Source organism: Python bivittatus, unplaced genomic scaffold (genome assembly GCF_059951505.1).
Source record: "Python bivittatus isolate LINGU-HERP-01145 unplaced genomic scaffold, Pbiv_v1 ctg000980_np1212, whole genome shotgun sequence".
NCBI classification, from domain to species: domain Eukaryota; kingdom Metazoa; phylum Chordata; class Lepidosauria; order Squamata; family Pythonidae; genus Python; species Python bivittatus.
Genome location: NW_028277125.1, coordinates 43226461 through 43249957, shown reverse-complemented (window position 1 = coordinate 43249957; position 23497 = coordinate 43226461). Strand labels below are relative to the sequence as shown.

The following is a 23497-nucleotide window of genomic DNA, read 5'->3' as shown; positions in this document are numbered from 1 at the left end:
GGGATCGCAGCTTTCTATGGCGCGTGTGGTTTGTTTGGAGAAGCTGGTTGGTTTGACTTTAACAATGACGTTGCCGTGGGTAGCATGTGTCTTTGTGGGTCGCAAGGGAAGGCTGTAGAATGCGGGCTCATTGGAAATCCCATGAGGTTGCCATCTTCTAACATTTCGGCTTACAGGGAAACCAATCAAGCTGAACTTTTCAAAGTATTCAGGCCCACGAATTAGGCAATGTTCTCGTGACGTAATTCCATGAAACTGGAACATCCGCCCTCAGCCGAGACCGGCCCCTGCATTGGTCCAGACCTTGTGACGTTTCAGATACCAGAGTTGCTTAACGACGTTTCGGGATTGTGTCCCGGGAACTGAAAATTCCCTCTGAATTGCGAGCTGATTGGATACAAGGTGAGAAGGCGGGGCCATGGCTGCCGAACTGCTCAAAGTAGCCGCATTGGGCTTGCTACGTCAACCCTATCCTAGTCCCCATTGGCTCTCCCTTCCGAGCTCGATCGTCCTGGGGACGTGGCTGGAAAGCGATCTCTTGACAGGCTCCGGGCAGAGAAAAGAGCGGCGGCGGCGAGTCCCTCCAGTGAGGGCCGGTGAGGAGGGATGCCCTGGGAGCGTGGGAGAGACCCGGGGCCTCTGTTTGGAGGCGCGAAGTGGCCCGCGTGTCTTGTGGCCGTTTCGGGAGAGGGGCGTCGGGGCTCACTTGGCGATCTCTTACTCGCTTTCTTCTTTATAAGCTCCGGGATCCTGTTGCGGAGAGAAAGAGATGCAACTCGCTTCTGGAGACCGTAGACAACGCTAACAGAATCCGGGCAGGGGGGTGACCATATGGCCAGGTGAGGTGATGGGAATGCGAAGCCTCGCCAGTGATCCTCTTACATTTCTTCCTCCCTCCCTCCCTCCTTCCCTCCCTCCCTCCTATACGTTAAACTGAATCATCCCCAGACTGCACGGCTGTTGGGAGCTGTGACTGAGCGTGTTTGAGAGAAACGGTGGTATCACAGCTGCTGCTAGGTTAGAGTGGGAAATGATCTTATGCCTGAAGTTTCAGAGAAAATATGCTTGTTTTTCCACCCCCGCCCCCCCATGGCTCTGCTTGCTCTGTGCCTGCAAGTTCTCGAAAACTGGCACGGCACAGTCTGGCTAGCAACCAGGACGGTTCAAGGATCACACTCAGTGCCAGTTAAGCAGAGGAGAAGGGTGACTGTATGATTCCCGTGGGTGTGCAAAGTGGGAGAAGAGCTTCCTCCTTGGTATTCAGTTCTAAAAGACATCTCTGGCACAGAGGTAGGGTGAGACTTCTCTGAGGAAGGGCCCAGGAAAGAGAGATGATATAATGCAGCATTACATGGATATATCAAAATAAATTTCTTATTATCCGTATGCTGGTGGGGATTCTGAAAACTGTTGTCCAGTCCACTGGAGGGAATTGGGTTGAGGGAGGCAGATGTAAGTCATTGATTGCAGTTGTATGCATGGAAGTAAGCCCCAATTAATACAAAAGGAGGAACTCTTGTAATGCATAGGATTGTAGTATAGGTGAAAACACTGAAGTCTTGCCCATTTATTTAAAGGATTGATATCCCATATTTCAGCTGACAGGTTTAAGGTTTACTAATCAATACAATCCTTCTTCTCCTCTGTTCTCTTACTTCCAATGTAAAAAGACTTGACCCCAAAAGAAAACAGGGGTGGAAACAAGAATATTCAGGTACCAATTCTTACTATTATAAGAATTTTAATCTCTCCTTCTGCCATAGCCTGATGGAATGACTCTTGGCTGGCAGTTGGGAGAGTCCAAGCCCTGTGAGTGGGCTTCCCAGGACATCTGAAAGTGGTCCTGCTTTTGTTCTCTTCCTCTTCTATCATGTGGGAGAATGGCTGTCATGAGACCACTGGGGAGTGGGTGAAGAAGTTTCTCAGGGCTGCTGATGGCAAAAAGAACTGGTGCTGCAGACCTTAATGTTCTTATCTATCCGTGAAGCTCGTATTTTTCCTGTTACATTTTATGTTATTTCCTAATCTTCTTGGAAGATTTCCTCCTATTCCAAGCTTATAGCTTTGAGCTGCGTTGATTTTTCTGTGGATATTAGAAACATCTGCACTTGGCTTTCTAATAGTCATTGTACTGATAAGCGGCAGGGGCTGAGACTACATCCCAGTCTTTAAAAAGCTGCTTTTTTTCTTTTTCCAGGATCAGTTTTTCCTGCCTGTGTCCAGCATCTTGGCACTTCACTGTGCCTTCAGTGAGCCTTTGTCTCCGTCAGCGTTTGGCCCTGATACTCCTGTTATTTGCAGTCTCTCTTTTGCTACTTGTGGCAATTACAAATCTGTGGCATTGGAAAACTGATTCTCAGGATAGGCAATTTGAAAGGTAGGTAAGTGGGGCATTGGGTAGAAATGAGGCATGCTAAGATAAAACAAATAATGCCTTCCAATCTGATTGCGGAGGTTACATAGAGAAGGGGCAGGAAGCTGCAGCCTTGGGCCTAATTCCAAAAGCTCTCTGCAAGTCAAATGTTTTGATTTATAAGAATGATTCATCTGTTTCTTCTCCAGCCACTTGCTGAGCAGAGAGGAAAAAAAATGGGATGGTAGAGAGAGGAGGGGGCTTTGACCATTATTTCCTTCATCCCTTCTTGTCTTTGGCAAGTTATCCCCAACAGATGACTTTTGAGAAAATATAGTTCTCAACATTCCCTGTCCTCAGAACCTCTTTGGTTTTTAAATCCAATTTTTAAATCAATCACATGGATTCATTTATTATAGAAGATCTCTATTCATTGTGCATAGCAATTCTGTATCTATGCAGAAGTAAGTCCTGTTGTAGTCAATGCAATTTACTTCTTAGTAGGTACGCTTAGGACTACAATCCAACTTAGACCTGAATGTAAAGTCTGTTTGAGAGAAAAGGAGTTGGGCCCAATCAAATTTCATTGTCTCCATTTATAAATTAGCTGATCATCAAAATACATTGTAAAAGGAGTTTAAGAGGAAAAAAACTGAGCACAATATTGCTCTAATGAAACACAAGTCCTCCAGAAAGGAGATGTAAACAATATGCCCTAAAACAAAAGGTTATCATACTGAGCATAAAGGCACTGCATGCTTGTAACCAATTTCTGAAGGTACTATGTATGTGCAATATAGGTTCTGAATTGTAGATTCTATTTTAGAGAATAGAATTTGATTTCCTGTAAAAATTAATAGGGAAAGAAATTGATCACTTCTTGTGTCATATAAAATCTTTCTGCCTGATCTTTCTCTAATCTTGTCAGGCAGAAAGTTATCCTAATGTAAACACTGATTGAAACCTAAAAAAAAAAAAAAATCAGAAATGATTGTAGCACTTTTCCCCCAATCCATATTCTCCTATTGATAGAAATTAGCATTTGTTCTCTCCCAAGTGGTGGGAAGGAGCTGCCTGGACTAAATTCAGCTTGTATTTTCCCACTAGCAAAAGTGATCATAATAATGCTGCTTTTTGGAGGGGAGGAATGTGGCTGTATTGATTCTTCAGTTAATGGAATGTGGGGAAGAGCATCAGCATTAAGGGCCCAAGATATGTGCTGGAATTTCTGCAATGCGGTCCAATGCAGCACTAGTGTTTAACTTCTGTATAGGCCATGGGAAGTATGCTATTTATAATATGCAGTATATTTGTTTCATAATAAAAATAAATGAAATGTTACATATCTTTATACAAGGTCTTGTACGTTCTGATAAAATCTCATTTTTTTGGCTTGCACTTCCAAGGGTCTATATCTACTGCAAGATATTTTATGCCATGTTTATCTGCTCCTATAGACAAACTGATGACGATGTGTTTTGATGTAGATATATTCCTGATAAAATGTTGCTGGCTTCTCTCTAGTCTTACTATACTCTGTTTCCCCATGTTTTCCTATAATAAAAACATCACTAGCAGCAACACATATAAGATACATAACAATGAACAATACATATTAACATAATAACTTCTGTAGTAATTTTGACATTAAATATTAATTCCCTGTGGTAAAATAATCATAACTCAAAAACATGAAACCCCTTTCAAAATTTCAAGCAATGCCTCCATCAGTATGACCATCGGGTGAGAATCTTCTTTATGCTACTTTCTTGCTAACAAATGTAATGAAATAGGCTTTGCTAGCTACACTGTTCAGATAGATGGTCCTTTTAAGGATATCCCAGTCCCAGAATAATTGTCTTTTGGGGATATCTAGAACCATAGAAAAATCTATGAAAAGTTAGCTTGTTTTCTGTGCTGCATATTCAGTGTTTACTCTCGCATTTTGTCACACAATGTAAATCACCTTTCGACTTGCAGGTATTTAGCACGATACCGAGCCTTGGAGGCAACAGACACAAAGAATTCAGCTCTGAGTTATGGAGTGGTTGTTGATTGTGGGAGCAGTGGGTCCCGGGTCTTTGTGTATTACTGGCCGCCACACAATGGGAATCCCCATGACCTGCTGGACATCCGACAAATGCGAGATCACAGCAGTGAACCTGTGGTCAAGAAGATCAAACCAGGTTTGGAATTTTCTGATTACCTTCTGTTATGGTAGGCACGCATCCATGAGAAGCAGATGGGAGATCCCATAGTTGTCCTTGAGGTGCTGGTGTACATCTGTACTTTGGCAAGGAATGGTGTTGATATTACCCTGGCCAGTCACTTTTTATCTGTTTCTTAATTATAACAGCTGTACAAACTAAAATGTTTCACAAATTCAAATCAATACATTTTAAATATTATTCAAAGCAAGAATATTATTAACATAGTTTATAAATTATGTTAATATTGTGTGTTTGAGTATAGTATTTATATCTTCCACAGTGTTGCATCATATGATGTAGGTGGTTATTGTTTTCATTCTTAGAATGTTTTGTGAAATCATACCATACAGAAAAAAATATTTTTCTCCCTTATTATCTGCAACTGGTTTCAATGTATATATTATTTCCATTAATGGAATAGACCATATGTTCTCTTACCACTTTTTCTTATATGCCCCTTTTAGATGTTTTGAATATTTTGCTATTACTAACCTAGCAGCCATTGATTAAAAAATTAGTAGTATTTTACTTTTCAAGTACTTTTACTTGCATTTGTACCAGAAAATAATCAGAAAAGACTTAAATATGTTTATTCTTTGATTAGTAATTAATGCAATTTTCTGAAATATTATATCTGAAAATTTACTGACTTTCAGATATGATTACCACATATGTAAAAATGTACCTCATCCATGCAAATTGTCCAACATTTTTGCTTGTTTTTATTATGTAGGCCTAGCAGCAAGGCTTGGGCACAGATGAAAGACGGAGGGTTCTCAACCTTCCTCTATCTTTTATGCAACATAGCCTACCTTCTTCCCTTGGTGAAGCATCCTGGTAGTTTATGGCTTCCTGTACCTATTTTGGATGGAGGGGAATGCCACAACCTGGCCTCTTCCTTTTTAACACCAGCTGGTGTCAGGGACCACATCTCACAGCCTGAGCACTTACTTGCCAATAAACTGGAAGAACAACAGTACTGTAGCCTGGCTTTTGTAGCTCTGAGTTATGTGGCCTTAGAAAAACAGCCTCCCCCGCCCTTTGAGGAGACAGAACAAAAGCACAAAGTATAGTTTTAAAATAAATTTTATTTAAAAAAAGAAAAAGTGAAAAAGTAAACTTCCTTTTAACATTAGCTAGTCAAGTGTCCAAAGCACTTACAAGTGAAGGAAATAAAATAATAAGTTCTGATAAAATCACAGTGTCTTAAACTTCAATCTCCATTAGAATGATGCAAAGGCGAAATAAGATTGCTGAGCAGATCATGTGGTGGGATTAGTGGATTCCTCTTGCTTGGAAGCATTCTGATATAACAAGGTTCCAAGTTGTATAAAAGAATACTATTCACTGAGCTTGTCCAGGAATACATAAAATCTAGTGAGAACCATCCCCTTCATGGATCACTGCTGTGTCGTGGCGAAGGGGCTTGCGTAACTCAATGAAGCCATGAGCTATCCTGTGCAGGGCCACCCAAGATGGACAGGTCATGGCGGAGAGTTCTGACAAAACGTGGTCCACTGGAGAAGGAAATGGCAACCCACTCCGGTATCCTTGCCAAGAAAACCCCATGGACAATGTCAAAAGGCTAAAAGATATGAGGCCGGAAGATGAGCCCCTCAAACGACAGAATGATCTCAGCGCGAAACCAACATCACAGTAATCCAAGTCTGTGCCCCTACCACTGATACTGAAGAAGCTGAAGTTGACTGGTTCTATGAAGACCTACAACGCCTTCTAGAACTAGCACCAAAAAAAGATGCCCTTTTCATCATAGGGGATTGGAATGCTAAAGTAGGAAGTCAAGAAATAATCAGAATAATAGGCAAGTTTGGCCTTGGAGTACAAAATGAAGCAGGGCAAAGGCTAATAGAGTTTTGTCAAGAGAACAAACTGGCCATTGCAAACACTCTTTTCCAACAACACAAGAGATGACTCTACACATGGACATTACCAGATGGTCAATACCAAAACCAGATTGATTATGTACTTTGCAGCCACAGATGGAGAAGCTCTATATAGATAGCAAAAACAAGACCAGGAGCTGACTGTGGCTCAGATCATGAGCTTCTTATTGCAAAATTTAGGCTTAAATTGAAGAACGTAGGGAAAACCACTAGACCATTCAGATATGACTTAAATCATATTCCTTGTGAGTACACACACAGTGAAGGTGATGAATAGATTTAGGGGATTAGATTTGGTAGACAGAGTGCCTGAAGAACTACGGACAGAGGTTCATAACATTGTACAGGAGGAAGCAACTAAAACCATCCCAAAGAAAAAGAAATGCAAAGAAGCAAAATGGCTGTCTGATGAGGCTTTATAAATAGCTGTAGAAAGAAGGAATGTGAAAAGCAAGGGTGAAAGGGAAAGATATAAACAACTGAATGCAAATTTCCAGAGAATAGCAAGGAGAGATAAGAAGGCCTTCTTAAATGAACAATACAAAGAAATCGAGGAAAACAATAGAAAGGGGAAGACTAGAGACCTCTTCAAGAAAATTGGAGATACCAAGGGAACGTTTAGTGCAAAGATGGGCATGATAAAGGACAAAAAAGGCAGGGACCTAACAGAAGCAGAAGAGATTAAGAAGAAGTGGCACAAATACACAGAACTATACAAGAAAGATCTTAATGTCCCTGATGTCCACGCTGGTGTGGTCACTGACCTTGAGCTGGACATCCTAGAGAGTGAAGTCAAGTGGGCCTTAGGAAGCATTACTAACAACAAAGCTAGTGGAGATAACAGTATTCCAGCTGAGCTATTTAAAACACTAAAAGATGATACTGTTAAAGTGCTGCACTCAATATGCCAACAAGTTTGGAAAACTCAACAGTGGCCATGGGATTGGAAAAGGTCAGTTTATGTTCCAATTCCAAAGAAGGGCAATGCCAAACAATGCTCAAACTACCGCATAATTGCACTCATTTCACATGCTAGCAAGGTTATGCTCAAAATCCTACAAGCTAGACTTCAGCAGTACGTGAACTGAGAACTACCGGATGTACAAGTTGGGTTTTGAAGAGGCAGAGGAACTAGAGACCAAATTGCCAACATTTGCTGGGTCATGGAGAAAGCACGAGAGTTCCAGAAAAACATCTACTTCTGCTTCATTGACTATGCAAAAGCCTTTGATTGTGTGGATCACAACAAACTGTGGCAAATTATTAAAGAGATGGGAGTACCAGACCACCTTACCTGTCTCCTGAGAAATCTGTATGCGGGCCAAGAAGCAATAGTTACAACCAGTCATGGAACAACTGATTGGTTCAAAATAGGGAAAGGAGTATGACAAGACTGTATGCTGTCACCCTGCTTATTTAACTTATATGCAGAGTATATCATGAGAAATGCCAGGCTGGAAGAATCACAAGTTGGAATTAAGATTGCAGTGAGAAATATCAACAATCTCAGATATGCAGACGATACCACCCTAATGGCAGAAAGTGAAGAAGAACTAAAGAGCCTCTTGATGAGGGTGAAAGAGGAGAGTACAAAAGCTGGCTGGAAACTCAACATTAAAAAAACTAAGATCATGGCATCTGGACCCATCAATTCCTGGCAAATAGAAGGGGTAGAAATGGAAGCAGTAACAGACTTCATTTATTTGGGCTCCAAGATCACCACAGATGGAGACTGTAGCCATGAAATTAAAAGACGCTTGCTCCTTAGGAGGAAAGCTATGGCAAACCTAGACAGCATATCAAAAAGCAGCATATCATCTTGCCGACAAAGATCCACATAATCAAAGCTATGGTTTTTCCATTAGCAATGTATGGCTGTGAGAGCTGGACCAGAGGAAGGCTGAGCACCAAAGAATTGATGCCTTTGAATTGTGGTGCTGGAGGAGACTCTTAGGAGTCCCTTGGACTGCCAGAAGGTCAAACCAGTCAATCTTAAAGGAAATCAACCCTGACTGCTCATTGGAAGGACTGATACTGAAGCTCAAGCTTAGATACTTTCGCCACCTAATGCGAAGAGAGGACTCTTTGGAAAAGACCCTGATGCTGGGAAAGATTGAAGGCAAAAGGTGAAGGGGACGGCAGAGGATGAGATGGCTAGATAGCATCACTGAAGGAATGAACATGAAACTGAGCAAACTCTGGGAGGCAGTGAAGGACAGGAAGGCCTGGTGCAATATGGTTCATGGGGTCACGAAGAGTTGGACACGACTTAACGACTGAACAACAACAGTGAGAACCATGCAAAAATACTGTAATGGAGACATTACAGTATTTAATTGGAAGACACAGATTAAAATAAGGCATTAAATCCTGAAGGAGAGTTCTAGCTGCACTTGTTTACCTAAACCTTGGAGACAAATGGCTTCCTGCAGAAAAGGTTTCTACGGCTTCCTGGTTCTGTTACAGACTGTCTCCTTTCCACAGAGATGTTTCCAGTGACTTGCTTCCATCTGTTTCTCCCAGGGGTCTCTCCTACCAGAGACCTCTCTCCCAGAGCAAGCAGGTTTCATTTAGCTCCCTCCCCCTCCCCCAGATTTCACAGACATTTACCAAAACACTGCCTCCATCTGTGCTTCTCCCAGAGATCCACCTGCTTAGGATCTCCCTCAGACCTCCTCTAGATCTGCTTTCTCATTCCCTTCAGCTTTGCATCCAAATCTCAAGACAAAGCTTATTATAAAGCAGAATGCATGGGGGCTAGGGAAACTCTTTTGGTTTTGGACAAAAAATACTTCTGTCCTACTTTTTTGATCCTGGGATACCAAAATGACTAAAATTCTGTTCTCTGTAGCCAAAAAGTGGGACCTGTGGGTCATTCCCTTGATATAAGCGTTATCAGGTGTGCTCTAAGATGCAAAGGTGCTGATGATCACCATGTTGGCCATCTGGGGTGATTATGGGAACAGCTTGCCTGCTTGCCTGTGTGGGGCAAGTGAATGGGGGCTTGCTCAGCACAGTATGAGATAGTAACTGCAGTAAGATGCAACAGTGTAAACTCTGTATATGCGTTTCCTACAAAGATCTTGAAAGGGAACCTAAGAATGGGTTTTTCTGTATTCCTTTTCATTCATCTTTGGTTAGTTCTCCCTCAAAATCTGATTCCTATAGCCAAATTCTGACTGTGTTAATAACTTATAATTAATATAAATTCGGGTTGTGCACCAGTTACGCCCTTTCCTGGATCGGGATGCCCTGCGAACAGTCACTCATGCCCTTGTTATCTCCCAGATAGATTACTGCAATGTGCTCTACATGGGGCTACTCTTGAAGAATATCCGGAAGCTTCAGCTGGTCCAGAATGCGGCCACGCGAGCAATTTTTGGGGCCCGAAGAAGGACTCATATAACACCTCTGCTCCGTGAGCTGCATTGGGTACCGGTTTGCTTCCGGGTCCAATTCAAGGTGTTGATTATCACCTTTAAAGCCCTACATAGCATGGGGCCAGGTTACCTGAAGGACCGCCTCGCCCCCGCGATTTCAACCCGTCCCACCCGATCTCACAGAGAGGGCATGCTCCGGATCCCCGCGGTAAAAGAACTTCGATTAGCGGGGTCCAGAAGGCGGGCCTTCTCTGCTGTAGCCCCCGCCCTTTGGAACATCTTGCCCCCGGAGGTGAGACAGGCCCCCTCACTCCAGGCCTTTTGGAGGGATTTGAAGACCTGGCTCTGCCATCTGGCCTGGGGCGGGGAGGGAGGATATCAGAAATGGGGTTGGCTGGCCCCTTAGCGGCCTGGTGTGGCCCCTATCAGCCTCTTGGATTTTTTAGCCTTTTTATCTTTGTAATATCTGGTTTTTATAACTTTTAATTGTATTTCTGATTTTAGTTTGTTGTAAGCCGGGGGACTGTGGGGAGATGGGCGGGGACAAGTCTATTAAATAAAATAAATAAATAAATAAATAAATAAATAATTGTTTGAAGAATACACTTTTTTTTACCATTAAATTAAATAGTAAGCATGTGCTCAAATTCTGTAAATGGTGTACTGACTTGGATAGGAAACTCTCTTGTTTTCAAAAAAGTGTTAGTCTGTATCCATTTTAACCAATTTAATTCAACTGATAATTTGAATTTCAACTTTAGATAATGGAATAAAATTTACCTATTATACAATATGGTCTTTTTTCTTTTCAGCCCATATATTGTTTTATTATTTTAAAAAATAGAGATGAACTGGTATAAGAGTGAGAGGACATTTATTTGGCATTAAAAGATCCACATACGGCTTCCATGTCTTAAATATCTCTTGAGCAAATTGATTAGTATCTGTTTAAAAGGCTGCATTTTTTTAAAAAAATACTAATCTTCATAAAGGTTTGTAACTTACATTAATATTTCCTAATTTTACCCAATGCCTTTTATGGCTTAGTAAAGAAATGTGTTTAAGTTGAAATTTGTTGATCCCGTCTTCATTAAGATATAAATAGAGCAAACCTCTTTTTATTTAAGGCTTTTTTTGAACCAAAACTGAAAAAAAATCACCTTTGTATTTCTATTCTTTTAATCATTTATTAAACAAATGAAAGGGAACAGAATGGAATAAAAATAGCAGTTTTGATAGAACAGACATATTAATAGCTGTAGTCTTATCCTAAACGAGTAAATTCTTTATCACCTGCAAATAAATTAACACATTTTAAAAGGTTTTGGATATATAAAAATATATTGTTTCCAATTATTAGGGAGTGAAAAACTATTTTTTAGATTTTCATGTACCTTAAGAAACTGCGGTATTAGAAACTCTGCTTTATAAAATTCTGTTATAAAACCATCTGGTGCAGGGGCTTGACTTTTCTCAAAGAAGAAAGTTTGCCAATTCATATTCTGTAACAGGAGCAATTGACAATGCTCTATCCTCATCAATCAACTCTGGAAATTTGAAATGAGATACAGGATTATAAATTTTCAATATGTCTAAATTATTTGATCTATGTAAAGGAGACTAAAGGGCCCATTCTTTTCTTGAATAGGGATCTCTACCCTGGCAAAAACTCCAGAGAAAGCTAACGAATATATGAAGCCATTGCTCGCTTTTGCTGCTGCCTATGTGCCCAAGGTCAAGCACAAGGAGACGCCACTCTACATTATGTGTACTGCAGGCATGAGGCTGTTGCCTGACAAGTGGGTGATCAACAGCTTTCTTAGACTTGAACCAAACTGGTTTGGGGCTTAGAAGCAAGAAGTATTGGGCTATTAGAAACCAGAGCGGGGAGTGGAAAGGGAAAGATTTCTCAAAGCACAGGAGTCTCGTATAACAACATTTCAGTAGGATTTTAGCTATTCTTTCTTCTGCTGGATGGATATTTTAAAGACAACATGATTTCCCAATTTTGTGTACTGTAAAGCAACTCTGTTTTCTTCATTTAACTATAGTCAATGGAACTCCATTTCCACCCCTACCCCCAACCCAACTTCCCTGTAGCTATGTGTGAAAGCTTAACTGTTTGCAAATTCGTAACTGAAAAGAGTCCCAACAGGAAAATATTGGATTCCTGCACCAAGGAGTAAAGAGACAGGTTTTCAAATTGGGGGAGAGCCTGCTATGCTCCCTGGGAAGGTAAATAGAGCAGGGCGGGTGAATATATGGCAGGGAGATATTCCTCATTTCCATATGGATCTTTGCAGGCAGCAAGAGGCCATCCTGGAGGACTTGGTGAGGGACATCCCCTTGGAATTTGATTTCCTCTTCTCGGAATCTCAGGCAGAAGTGATTTCAGGGAAACAAGAAGGTGCGGATCTGAGTTTAGTTTCTTCATGTTTCAGAGTGATTCGTCATAAAGGACAGATTGAAGGTGTACATAGTGAAATCATATTTGGGTGGAATTTTTTGAGTGGGTGGATTTGGTCTTGGCTAACTGCTTTCTGGCCTAATGTGAACTGTTCTGTGACTTGCATTGTGTTGGGGCTTGTGGATAGTTGCAGTCAGTATGCTGCTCCACCTACTGTTGATGTACCTGCCCCTACGAGGGGGGGGTCCCTTTTTTTTAAGCCTTAAATGTTGTTTAAGCCTTACAGAAAAGCTTCTCTGCCTCTTCAGTGGGCCTAATGTTGCATTTTGTGTTCTTTCCCTACCAGGTGTCTATGCTTGGATAGGCATCAACTTTGTCCTAGGGAGATTTGATCACGAGGAAGGTAAGGCTCAGAGAAAGGTCTGTTGGAATACGGGGCCCATGAAGTGGATAGTTGTTTTCTTATTGATGCATGAAGCAAGGAATGTCCTATGCAGTTCTTCATTCCCAGCAGGAGCAAGGAATTGGCTGTCTCATCTCATTTATTCCCTTCTGTCTCCTCAATTGAGCAGGAACAGAAATAAAGTGAAAGAGGCATAAGCTCCTTTTCCCTTTCCCTTTCCCTTTCCTTTTCCCTGTTTTCCTTTTTTCTACTACAATTAGTAATTCATTCTCTCTCTCTTCTCTTTCTATCTGTGCTACAGAGGAAGATGCGCTGATTTCTGTGACCTTGTCAAGTCAGGAAGAGCCCCTGGTCCGAAAAAGGACAGTTGGGATCCTCGACATGGGAGGCGCTTCCCTGCAGATAGCCTATGAGGTGCCTAGCTCGACCTTCTTTTCTTCTCCACAGCAGGTATGTCTGTTGAATAGGGAGGTATCTGGGGGGCTGGGCTGGGTTTAGCTTTTTATCATTTTACCACTTTTCTCTCCCTTCCAGGAGGAAACTGCCAAAAGTTTGCTTGCTGACTTCAACTTAGGATGTGACGTGCAACACACAAAACATGTGTATCGGGTCTATGTCAATACTTTCTTGGGCTTTGGAGGGAACTTTGCCCGGCAACGCTATGAAGAACTGGTGCTGAATCAGACCATCACTCACAACAGGTGCCCTGCCCTTGTGTTGCTGAGCCAGAAATGACTTTCCAAGGCAATTCTAGGTCATAAGGTCTCCTAGGGCTAGCAGTTCCTGTTTCTGTTCCCCGCACCAAGGAGAGCCCAAAATGGGGTTGAGGAACTACTTACAGAAGTAAGGTGTTAATGAAAATAAGGTGGAAATTGCCTAGAATCCAATTACAGTGGTACCTCGGTTCACGCACTTAATTCGTTCCGCGACTCTGGTCGTGACCTGAATTGGTCGCGACCTGAATCAAATTTTCCCATAAGGTTCAATGTAATTATGGTTAATCCGTTCTGACCCCTCCGAATTTGGTCGCCAACCGATTTTGGTTGCGACCCGAATCAAATTTTCCCATAAGGTTCAATGTAATTACGGTTAATCCGTTCTGAACCATATGTATTTTTTTTTTTAAACCACAAAAATATGACACAAAGTACAGTACGAAGAGAGAGAACGCTAACCTTGCTCGACGCGACTTCTGGCGTGGAGGACAGGAAGGCGGGTGGGGAGGTGGTTATTGCTTGGAGGGAGAGTCCCCCTCCCTACAGGAAGCCACGACCACGTGTCACGGGAGGGAAAATGGCCGCGGATCCTGTTTGTCACCCAATCCGGCATTCGCGAACGGAAGCAAAATTTTGCGAACGGTGCTGTTCGTGACCCGAATTGGTCATGAACAGAAGCATTCGTGACCCAAGGTACCACTTTATATACACAGAAAAAGGTGCCTCTGGCATCGGGGAGAGTGGTTAATCAGAAGGACCGTTCTGTCTTCCTCTGTGAATCAAGGATTTTAAAAATTATTACTGCCCCATGTTTTCCTGCTGAACAATTCCACCTTTTCCTGCTAAATTATTCCAATTTAGTTCCACACCAAAGTTGGAATCAGAGACTGTAGGAAATGATTTTAAAAAGTCTGGAGTATTTGATATATAAAAAGTAAATTGAGGAGAGGTGTTTTGGCATGTGTGACTCTGAGGTTTGGTGACTAAATCTTGCTACATTTTAAAAAACACCCTGTAATCCATCCAGTCTTCCAGGGAAGTTTGTTGGCAGAAAAGCTTTTAATATAAAAATTGCAATATACAGTTTATGTAAAGTAGTGGATATGCCAGAAATCAGTCCATGTTGTTCTTCAGTCTGCAATCGAGGATCTGATCTTTGATGTTTCTGTCCTTGCCAGATCACGATTGATTGATTATGTTTCTGTACTACTGAACTTAAAATAGCGACTCCCAGCGGTTTACATTATAAAGAACAAAAACCAATGAAAGCACAAAACTGCCCTTTCACCCGCTTGTGCTGAATAGCAAGCCAACTCTGGAGATAGTACCTCTATTACAGCCCCAAGTGGTCATGTCTCTGAAAGTCAGGTTGTATGCTGTTGTTGATTGTTGTAGTTACATGTCTCATTAATAGGGTATCCCCTATTAAGGGGTGTGTGTGTGTGTGTGTGTGTGTGTGTGTGTGTGTTTTAGGGAAAATCTGGGAAATAATGAGCTAGGCACCTAAATGAGGGCAAGGGAAAAGTTGATGTTCTGACTGGGTTGGTGCCATGAAGTGGGAGTGCTGTCTTAATGTTACCATATTTATTTATTGTAGGTTGCGTAGTGTACAGATGGGCATGAATCCTGAGGTGCCAGTCTTAGACCCGTGCTTGCCAATGGGACTAGAGGATGTTGTGGATAAAGGTGGCCAGGCAATGCATGTCAGGGGCCAGGGAGACTGGCAGAGCTGTGCACAACAACTGCGCCCCCTGTTGGCTGGAGACAACAGTAGCAGAAACTCTTTGAGCAATGCTTATCAGGCACCTATTGATTTTACTAACAGTGAATTCTACGGGTTCTCTGAATTCTACTACAGCACTGATGATGTGCTGCGTCTAGGAGGACCATATCAAAGCAGTACATTCACACGTGCTGCCCAGGTGAGTATGACTTTTGCCTTGATAATTTTCTAGGTGTGTCTTTTTTTCTATGCTAATCTCCCTTTGCTTTTCTGCCTTTCAGGATTATTGTAGCCTCAGCTGGTCAGTGTTGCTACAGAGATTCCAAGACAAGCTTTACTCGCCACATGCAGACCTGCACCGTGTCAAGTAAGAAGCTATTCTTGCCTTTTGTAGGAGAAGAACTGGGGGTAGAAAATGTACTGTGTCCATAGTCCTGCTTTTGCAGCGTTGGGACAAGAGCCTTAGAAATCACTGAGTAAGATGAGTCCCAGATCTGCATCTTTGTAATGAAACTGATATGTTTTGCTTGCAGGTACCAATGCTTCAAGTCAGCTTGGATGCACCAGGTTCTGCATGAAGGGTTCCATTTCCCCAAGGATTACTCTAGCCTACGTACAGTCCAGTTGGTATATGACCGAGAAGTGCAGTGGACATTGGGAGCCATGCTTTATAAAACCCGTTTCTTACCTCTCAGGTATTATAAGTTGCTATTTCCTGGGTCTTCTCTAGGAGTAAAGTCATCTTGGGAACTCCAACATCAGCCTTTTGGAAGAAGAGTTTATCAAAAAAAAAATTGGTCTTCCAAGGTTGTGGCCTTCAGAAATTGTGTTTTACGACAGTCTATACCTCCTCATACTCAGTTCTATAGTTGTTGTTTTTTTAAAGCTGAAGGTTAAAGCAATTTTTTGGACATAAAACATGAAACTGGTGCCAAAAACCCCTAGGATGTGTTCAAAAAGAGAGAGAGAGCGCCCATGCGAAAGAGAGATGCAATGCATTCTGCACAAATTTGATAAGAATAAAATACTAATTTTAGGAGATATTTCCCTTCCATTCATAAATTGTTTGTGGAACTTGAACTAACACAAACCGAAACTTTTAGGTATCTAGGACTTAAATTTTCTTCTTGCATTTGAAGGTTTGCTTATCTTCCATTTTCAGTAGCTGAAGTCTTGGCACTTGACTTTCAGGCCAAATCATGATATATAATAAACTGATGTGGAGGTTAGATAGGAGCGCAGTCCTCTCCCACTGAATGGGTCCCTAAAGCGTACACGCCTATGGGAAGGCAGGTAATGCAGTACATGGAAACATTCAGAAAGGGGACCTTATCAGATAAATGAATGGGACCTGTATATCACAGTCTTTGCACCTTTCAGGCAATAAAAGGCACTATAAGGAATAAGTAAGGAGTGTCAAAACTCCCAGTAAACAGCATCACACAGTAGAGGGTACAGGATAATGTATGATTAGATAGGCTATTAAGACTCAGTTTTAAATCATTGCTCAGTTGTAAACCATCTGAGAAGACTTTGGGCCAGTTGCTTCCTAACTTATCTCAAGGCTATTGTAATGATAAAATTGGGGTGGGTCAGGGTTTAGGGCAAGGACTTTACATATAACACTCTGAGCTCTATGGAGAATGTGAAATACATGAAATGTGTATAACAGTAGCCAGTTTCTGTTCTGTTTTAGGGAGATCCGCCAGGAGAACTTCCGTCAGTCACACAGCTCTTGGTTCCATCTCTCCTTTGTCTACAATCACTATCTGTTCTTTGGATGTATTCTTGTGGTGACGCTTGCAATTGGGCTCTACCTCCTCCGTCTGCGCCGTATCCACAAGCAGCCGTTGCAGTCCACGCCTCTTGATCTGCTGTGGCTAACGGAAGTTGTACCACTGCCAGCCCAGGAACAAGGCTCCTGACAAAAGAATGCTATCAGGACTATCTCACTGACTGTCCAGTTCTTCCCTATCGGCACTGGTTTTTAATGGGCCAAAAGGTGTGATTCCCTTATGTCTTTTTTCAGTCCAGAATACTGTGGCACTCCTCATTAGCCTCAGGGTGGCTGCTCAGTGTTACTCTGTCCCCAGGGCTATGGCTGCGAGGGGGCTTCAGGATGTCCTCTGTGTCGGAGGTTCCTAGCTAGGGGAGGGCAATCATGTTGCAGGTGTTACCAAAGGTGTTCACTTCCATTCCTATTGGAGATGAAAACAGTATCAGTACAAATGACCAAAGAAAATTATTTGCTCAGGAAGGGGTGGGTGGGAGAACGGGATATTTTTAGGACCGAGCAGCTCTTCTGAGGCATCTTCTGCAAAGGAAAGCGAAGAATTCATACTGGTGCTTCAACTCTGTTTGAATAGAGGCTTCTCCTTGTACCAGTGGCTGTGAGAGGACAACACTTTAAAATGTAGGATCCATTGGGTAAAGAAGCACTTTTTTAAAACAAGAAGAAAAAGAAGATATCATTAGCTGCTATTTTCTGCCTCCTTTTTCCACTTGTGGTTTTTGAGGAATTGAATTTTGCACATACAGTATGGGGATTTCTGTCAGATTCCCTATTACATACATCATGAAGGATGGCTCTTTGGTGATGCTCCTTCCTTGGGAGTTTCATCTATTTTTTGTATTGCAGAAGACTATCTTGAAATACAAACCATTCTGGACAATTCAACTTGTTTTAACACTGATTGTCTGAATCAACTGTGGGCTACATTTCATAATGTATTTGTTTTAATACTTGAAATCCAGTAACTGTAGCAATAAATTACATTGAGCTATGTAACCAGAGTTTCTTAAAATCATCCTTGATGCTTGTTTTCTATAGGCCAAGGGGCTGCACAAGCCATTATTCCTCATGTGCCTTCCTACTTGGTCATAGTTCTAAAGGGAAAAAAATGTTTTCTAAAGTTTGAATGTTTGCACAGAATAAACTTCAGCATGGTTTGTATTTTCCCATTTCTACTTTTGGAATGGAGAGAGTTCTTTACTGACTTCAATCATCTGGGTAGCTATACTGAAATCTCCCTTGGCAACAAAATCTCCATCTGAAATTTGATTTTGGTAAAACTGTTCTTTAAAATGATACAAGTGATATCAGCAGTTTCACTGTAGATAAGCTTTTCCAAGCAATATGAATAGGACAATAGGACCTTGCCAACAGGTCACAAACAGTAATTTTATTTTCACAATACAAGTTTATACCATATTTACATTTACAACTGGTAGTTAACATGGACAACCAGAGATGTCTAGGCAAATGTACTCTGACAGAAGAGCGTTTGTATGCAAAGATCAAGATGTGGAGAGACCTACAAATCTAGTATATCATTTAAAATGGAGAAAAGTTCTTTGTCTCTTACTAAGAAGGAAGTTGCAAAGCTCTACCAACAGTGATTCAATCTTCAGGCTACAACTACTTACTGTATTTACTGCAGTTATCAAGGGAGGGTCATTAATAAAAACATTACATTAAGATTATATATGCCAAGGTATCAGTTAAAATCGGAAGGCAGGGGATGGTCACTGCAGTGGAAACATCAGGCTGTAAAAGATCCATCACGTTCCCACTGGAAAGGGCAGGGGGTGAAGCCTGAAAGAGAAAGATATCAGCACTGAACTTTCCCAAGACAGAAAGAACCTGTCTTGGAACTATAAAACTGCTTGCCCCCCCTTACCCCACCTTACACAGACAGAAAGAAAAACAGCCTGTTCTATGGATTCACAAATTCTGGTCCTACCAGTGCAGGCCTAGGACAAGTAAAGAGCCAAGGCCAAGATCTTTTGCAAATAATAAAGTCAATCCTTTTTCTTTTCAGTTGTTAGTTGGTCACAACCAGCAGAGTAGATGTGGGTAAGAGGCTAGTCACTTCTACGCTTTTATTAGTAAGGATAGGTGGGTATATACCTGTTTAATTGGTCTGTAACAGCCCAGGTCACTCCCACTGAAACAGCACATACCAGATGGTATCATTCTTCAGCTGAGGTCCAAAGAGAGGATTGGCTTGAGCCAGAATTGCTATAAGCCAACTGCAAGAAAAAGAATAAAATTGCATGACTGAGTCACAACTCAGAGCAAAGAAATTAATCTAAAAGCATGATTTGTATAATTGTTTATGATGAAAGGTAAGAATTAGTGAAGAATACAAGGGTGATATGAGAGTCTGAATGTGAGACAAACTCCTTGGTACTGTCAAGAGGGGAAATTAGGAAAAAAATAAGTGAAAGAAAACAAAGTTATGAAAGTACAAATCTTTTGTATGAAAAAGCTTTTAGATTAATCTCCCAACAGAATTAATGGGAAGAGGACATAAGGAAAGAAGATATGGAAGCTATTTGGAATAGGGTGAAAGGAATTATGTTACAAAGTACCACAGAGCTGAGTTATGCTTATGAGAAATATGAGAAAAGGTGCTTGGCGTAATGGTTTTGAAAGAAGCTGTGGATGACAGAAAGTGCATATAATAAAATGAATACATGAATAAAAAATATTCAATGAAGTTTTCATCATTGAGCAAGGAATAAGATAAGGATGTGTAATGCCCCATTGGTCATTTGATATATTTAGGGGAAATGTATAAGGAATACATCAGAAAACAAGTGTGTTGGCTGGAGATATGAATGTGCACGCACTTTTATATGATTATGTTGACACCTTGTTGCCTGAGAAGCCAAATGATGTCACAGATATAAAATTGCATAATGCAACAAGGAGTATGGATCTGAAAATGGATGTATCAAAGAGCAAGATAGTTGTACTTGACAAAGAAAACAAAGAACATTTGCAAACTGTAAATAAATGGTGACAACTTGTAGAATGGTTACTGACGATGGGAAAATAAACAAAATTTCATAACATGCAAATACTGGGAAGTAATGGGAATTGCATGGTTGATTGGGAGGAATGGATGTTTGCCAATAGAAGCAAAATGGGTTTGTATAAGACTCTGCTTCTGCCTACTTCATTATATGGAAGTACGAGTTGATGTGTCAAGAGAAACATAAAAAGTAAATTGAATGCATTGTGAATGGGATATTTAAGAAGTGTTTGGTAAAATAAGAGTTAAATAATGAATGGGTGGTGAATGAACTGAAATTGAATACAAAAGTGAGTGATCCGTATGAAAGAAGTGAGGTGGTTTGGTCACACAGAATGAATAAGGACTGACTTACAAAATACATACATGAAGAAAAGTGAACAGGTTGAAAGAAATGGAAAAACCAAGGAAGTTGTGATTGGATGGAGTTGATGAGATACTAAAAAGGAAGCAGGTGAGAAGTTTAACGAAAAGACAGCAATGTATGAATCAATGTGTGGATGTGGCGGAAGCAAATGTGGTTTGTAGCAAGGACAAAAAGGTATGGAGAAGTATAGTTAATAATATTGGTTAAGCTCAATTTACATAGATTTTCTTCCTTTTCTCTTCTTGCTTTTAATTTTTGTTTATTATTACTTCTCATGCTTTTTCTCTGCATAACTGTACATGCCAGATTAGGATAGTACAAAGGTATGTGACTAGGATATGAGCATGTAGATTTTGCAATGGAACAAAAGCCTCCAATGTTATGTTAAAACAAAACTTTAAGCCAAAACATATGCTTATGACCTGTTGGTTCACACTTTAGACTTAACGTGAATTTACCAATTTTTTAGACGCACACAATACACTGAGCCATAAACTACTCAAAGAGGTTGGGTTTTCACAACACATTAAGTGCTAACAAACAACCTATAATACAAACTAACCAAATTTGGCATGTTGTACCCACACAGTTGTTAGGTTTTTAACAAATGTAGTTAAGCATGTTGTGTGACTGCAGTCTAGTAGAAGAAAGAGTCCAGTGGCACTGTGGAGTGAGATCATCCTACCAGCACAGTAAGAATTAAGTATCTAACTATCACCTCTTCTATCTTGGATTTCCTTTTATTTTCCCAGTATCCAGGAAGGAGGAACTGGGATCATACTGCTACAGTATATCATCCCCAGTTACAAAAGCATACATCTTTTCTAGAAACAGCCCCAGCTAGCTCCTTCCTATTATGCATGATTTACTTACAAAAGATAGCAACAAACAGCAGTAGTCACCAGCATGGTAATAATCACTCTAAAGAAAAAAAGAAAAAAAGTTAGAGTAGCATATAAGGGAATGTGAGGATAACAGATGCAAGAGTTATATCTTAGACTGCTATACACATAAAGTAATTGTATACATAAAGAGCTATTATTCTTTTGAACATCCCTAACCCTCACGTAAATAACTTCCTGCCAAGAGAATCCTAGTAGATGATCTAACTCAGTCTTTTGGTAGCCATATTGATTATCTATTTACAGGATTTTAAAAAAATCAGCAAAATAACAACGCATAAATTAATGCTTCCCCCCCCCCCCGCCACCTTTGGTGAAGTGATACCCTATTCTACACTGGAAAAAGGATGCATCGCTTACATCTCTTGCTCTTGTACTGGCTGGAGATTCTAGGAGTCTCAACACATCTGGAGGGCACTGGAGGGAGCAGGTTAGATCAGCGTTTCTCAACCTTGGCAGCTTGAAGAGGTGTGGATTTCAACTCCCAGAATTCCCCAGCCAGCATGCAATTCTCAGAATTCTGGGAACTGAAGTCCATACCTCTTCAAGCTGCCAAGGTTGAGAAACATTGGGCTAAATGAAGGACTTGAAGGTCTTGTACACATTCTGGGGCGTCAATAGCCTGGAATGACAGACCGGGTGAATTGAGATTGTGTGAATGGGAAGGCGAGGAGAAAACAAGGCGGAAAGAAGCCTCACCCGCGGTTGGGCCCCTTTGGCACAAGCCACGGCCCCGCGAATCCCACGAGCCCCCAGAAGATGGAGAAGAGGACCATCGGCAACGCGAAGCCGTGCGCCGTCATAGCGAAGCCGCTTCGGATCGACGAGGGGAGCTGTCCACCGCTGCAAGAGAAAGGCTCCGCCCCCTATCCCTGATTCCCGTATTCATTGGTCCCCTCGACAACCTCTCCAGCTTGCTTCCGGATCAACTCCGCAGGCGTCGCGACGATTGGCTGGCGCCTGGTCTTTCATTGCCCCTTCTTTTGGAATTTGGGCTCCGCGCGGATTATACAGTACTAGCCATCTGGCTTCTGCCGAAATCCCCTTTAATGAGCCTTGACACTTGCGGCATAGAATAGACCGAGGGTGCCAAAACTGTGGCTTTCTCGATGAGCCGAAATACAGTTTCTACAGTATTGGGGTGAATGCCGGCTGGCATTATAATATCAGCAACGTCAGCAAGGAACCTATTTTTACAGGAATTGGATGAAATTGGTGTTATTTAGGGATTTCTGAAATAAAGAGAGTCGACGTCCTGTTCTGATATTTACAAGAACCATCCACTGGTTTAAGTAAAATTAGTTTCCTTTGATCTTAAAAAAAGGTTAATACAACAACAAAAATATATAGCTTGGTGGATGCCTCAGAGAATGTGTAATAAGGGTTGGTTACAACTGCCTTGCTTTTGAAGATGCTATTTAGAAGTTATTTTTAACTCTCATGATCTGGATTTGTATTATGGCCACTTTGCGGACCGAAATCAACATGAATGCTAATGACTCTGGATCCATGGCTTAAGATGATTGAAATGTATAAAAACATTTAAGTCTTGTTAATTTTCTGAACAAAGGGACTACCTGAAAATTTTTATACAACGCTGGAAGGAGAAATCTCATCTGGTCTTCAGCAATGGACTGTCATACGTATTGACTGTTGATATCTGAATTAGGGTTTTTATAATAAAGGAGTAAGGAAGACTTTCAAGCAAAATGATCCAATTTGGGGGATTGCTCTGTTTATAATGCTAAAAAAAGAAAAAAGCTAAAATAATTGTATTAGGAATATTGATCTTGATATTGCATTACATTATTAATGCTGTTATACTGTTACTGTAACAAACACTGTTTATTAATGTGAAATAGTAAAATATACAGTATATATTTTAAAAAACCTGTATTGTTCCAGATTACTTGTTCCTTTCAAGGGAGGGGTTCTTTTGAGAAATGTTACAGACCATCAACCATCCAACAGTTACCTTCCCTCCATTTCCAGGGAGGCTTTTATTATATAAAATTTTATCAAACATATTTTCCAAACTTTCTAGCTTTTTTACACATCCACCAAACATGACAAAATGTCCCTTCTTGTTGTTCACATTTCCAACATAAATATAAAGTGCCTTTATACATTCTAGACAATTTCTCTGGTGATATATACCAATGATACATCATTTTATAAAAATTCTCTTCAAGATTGCAACATACTGTAAATTTCAATCCTTTCCGCCACATATTTTCCCATTGTTCCATCTATTATAACCAAACATTTAGCCCACTTTATCACACATTCTTTTACTTGTTCTTCTGTTTCAA

The 23497-nt window shown here is 41.0% G+C and overlaps 2 protein-coding genes across 4 annotated transcripts; one reads left to right on the top strand and one right to left on the bottom strand.

Moving 5' to 3' along the window:
- Positions 1–18049, top strand: ENTPD7 (ectonucleoside triphosphate diphosphohydrolase 7). Of its 3 annotated transcripts, none has more exons than XM_007424758.4 (13): positions 1–402; positions 741–839; positions 2198–2377; positions 4334–4539; positions 11496–11646; positions 12151–12254; positions 12601–12657; positions 12959–13107; positions 13192–13358; positions 14971–15295; positions 15378–15463; positions 15630–15791; positions 16793–18049. In XM_007424758.4, exons 2-13 carry the CDS (start codon positions 832–834, stop codon positions 17019–17021), a joined length of 1824 nt encoding a protein of 607 aa, XP_007424820.1. In that variant the 5' UTR covers positions 1–402; positions 741–831; the 3' UTR covers positions 17022–18049. The 3 variants fall into 3 exon arrangements, with proteins under 3 accessions (XP_007424820.1, XP_007424818.1, XP_007424819.1); XM_007424756.4 differs by lacking the exon at positions 1–402 and adding an exon at positions 434–596; XM_007424757.4 differs by lacking the exon at positions 1–402 and adding an exon at positions 435–586.
- A 133-nt stretch (positions 18050–18182) lies between these two features.
- Positions 18183–22031, bottom strand: LOC103055596 (V-type proton ATPase subunit e 2). The gene is made up of 4 exons (XM_007424755.3): positions 21885–22031; positions 21157–21204; positions 19007–19128; positions 18183–18691 (listed from the first exon to the last, which is right to left on the bottom strand). Exons 1-3 carry the CDS (start codon positions 21986–21988, stop codon positions 19035–19037), a joined length of 246 nt encoding a protein of 81 aa, XP_007424817.1. The 5' UTR covers positions 21989–22031; the 3' UTR covers positions 18183–18691; positions 19007–19034.
- Positions 22032–23497: the final 1466 nt, after the last annotated feature.

Bases quoted from the DNA above. Each gene is read 5' to 3' on its own strand.
- ENTPD7 (XM_007424758.4), top strand. The intron at 12,658-12,958 runs GTAAGGCTCAGA...TCTGTGCTACAG, and splicing joins GAGATTTGATCACGAGGAAG to AGGAAGATGCGCTGATTTCT. The intron at 15,296-15,377 runs GTGAGTATGACT...TCTGCCTTTCAG, and splicing joins CATTCACACGTGCTGCCCAG to GATTATTGTAGCCTCAGCTG.
- LOC103055596 (XM_007424755.3), bottom strand. From the start codon at position 21,988: ATGACGGCGCACGGCTTCGCGTTGCCGATGGTCCTCTTCTCCATCTTC. The intron at 21,205-21,884 runs GTGAGGCTTCTT...TTTTTTCTTTAG, and splicing joins CCAAAGGGGCCCAACCGCGG to AGTGATTATTACCATGCTGG. The intron at 19,129-21,156 runs GTAAGTAAATCA...TTTTTCTTGCAG, and splicing joins GCTGTTTGTTGCTATCTTTT to TTGGCTTATAGCAATTCTGG.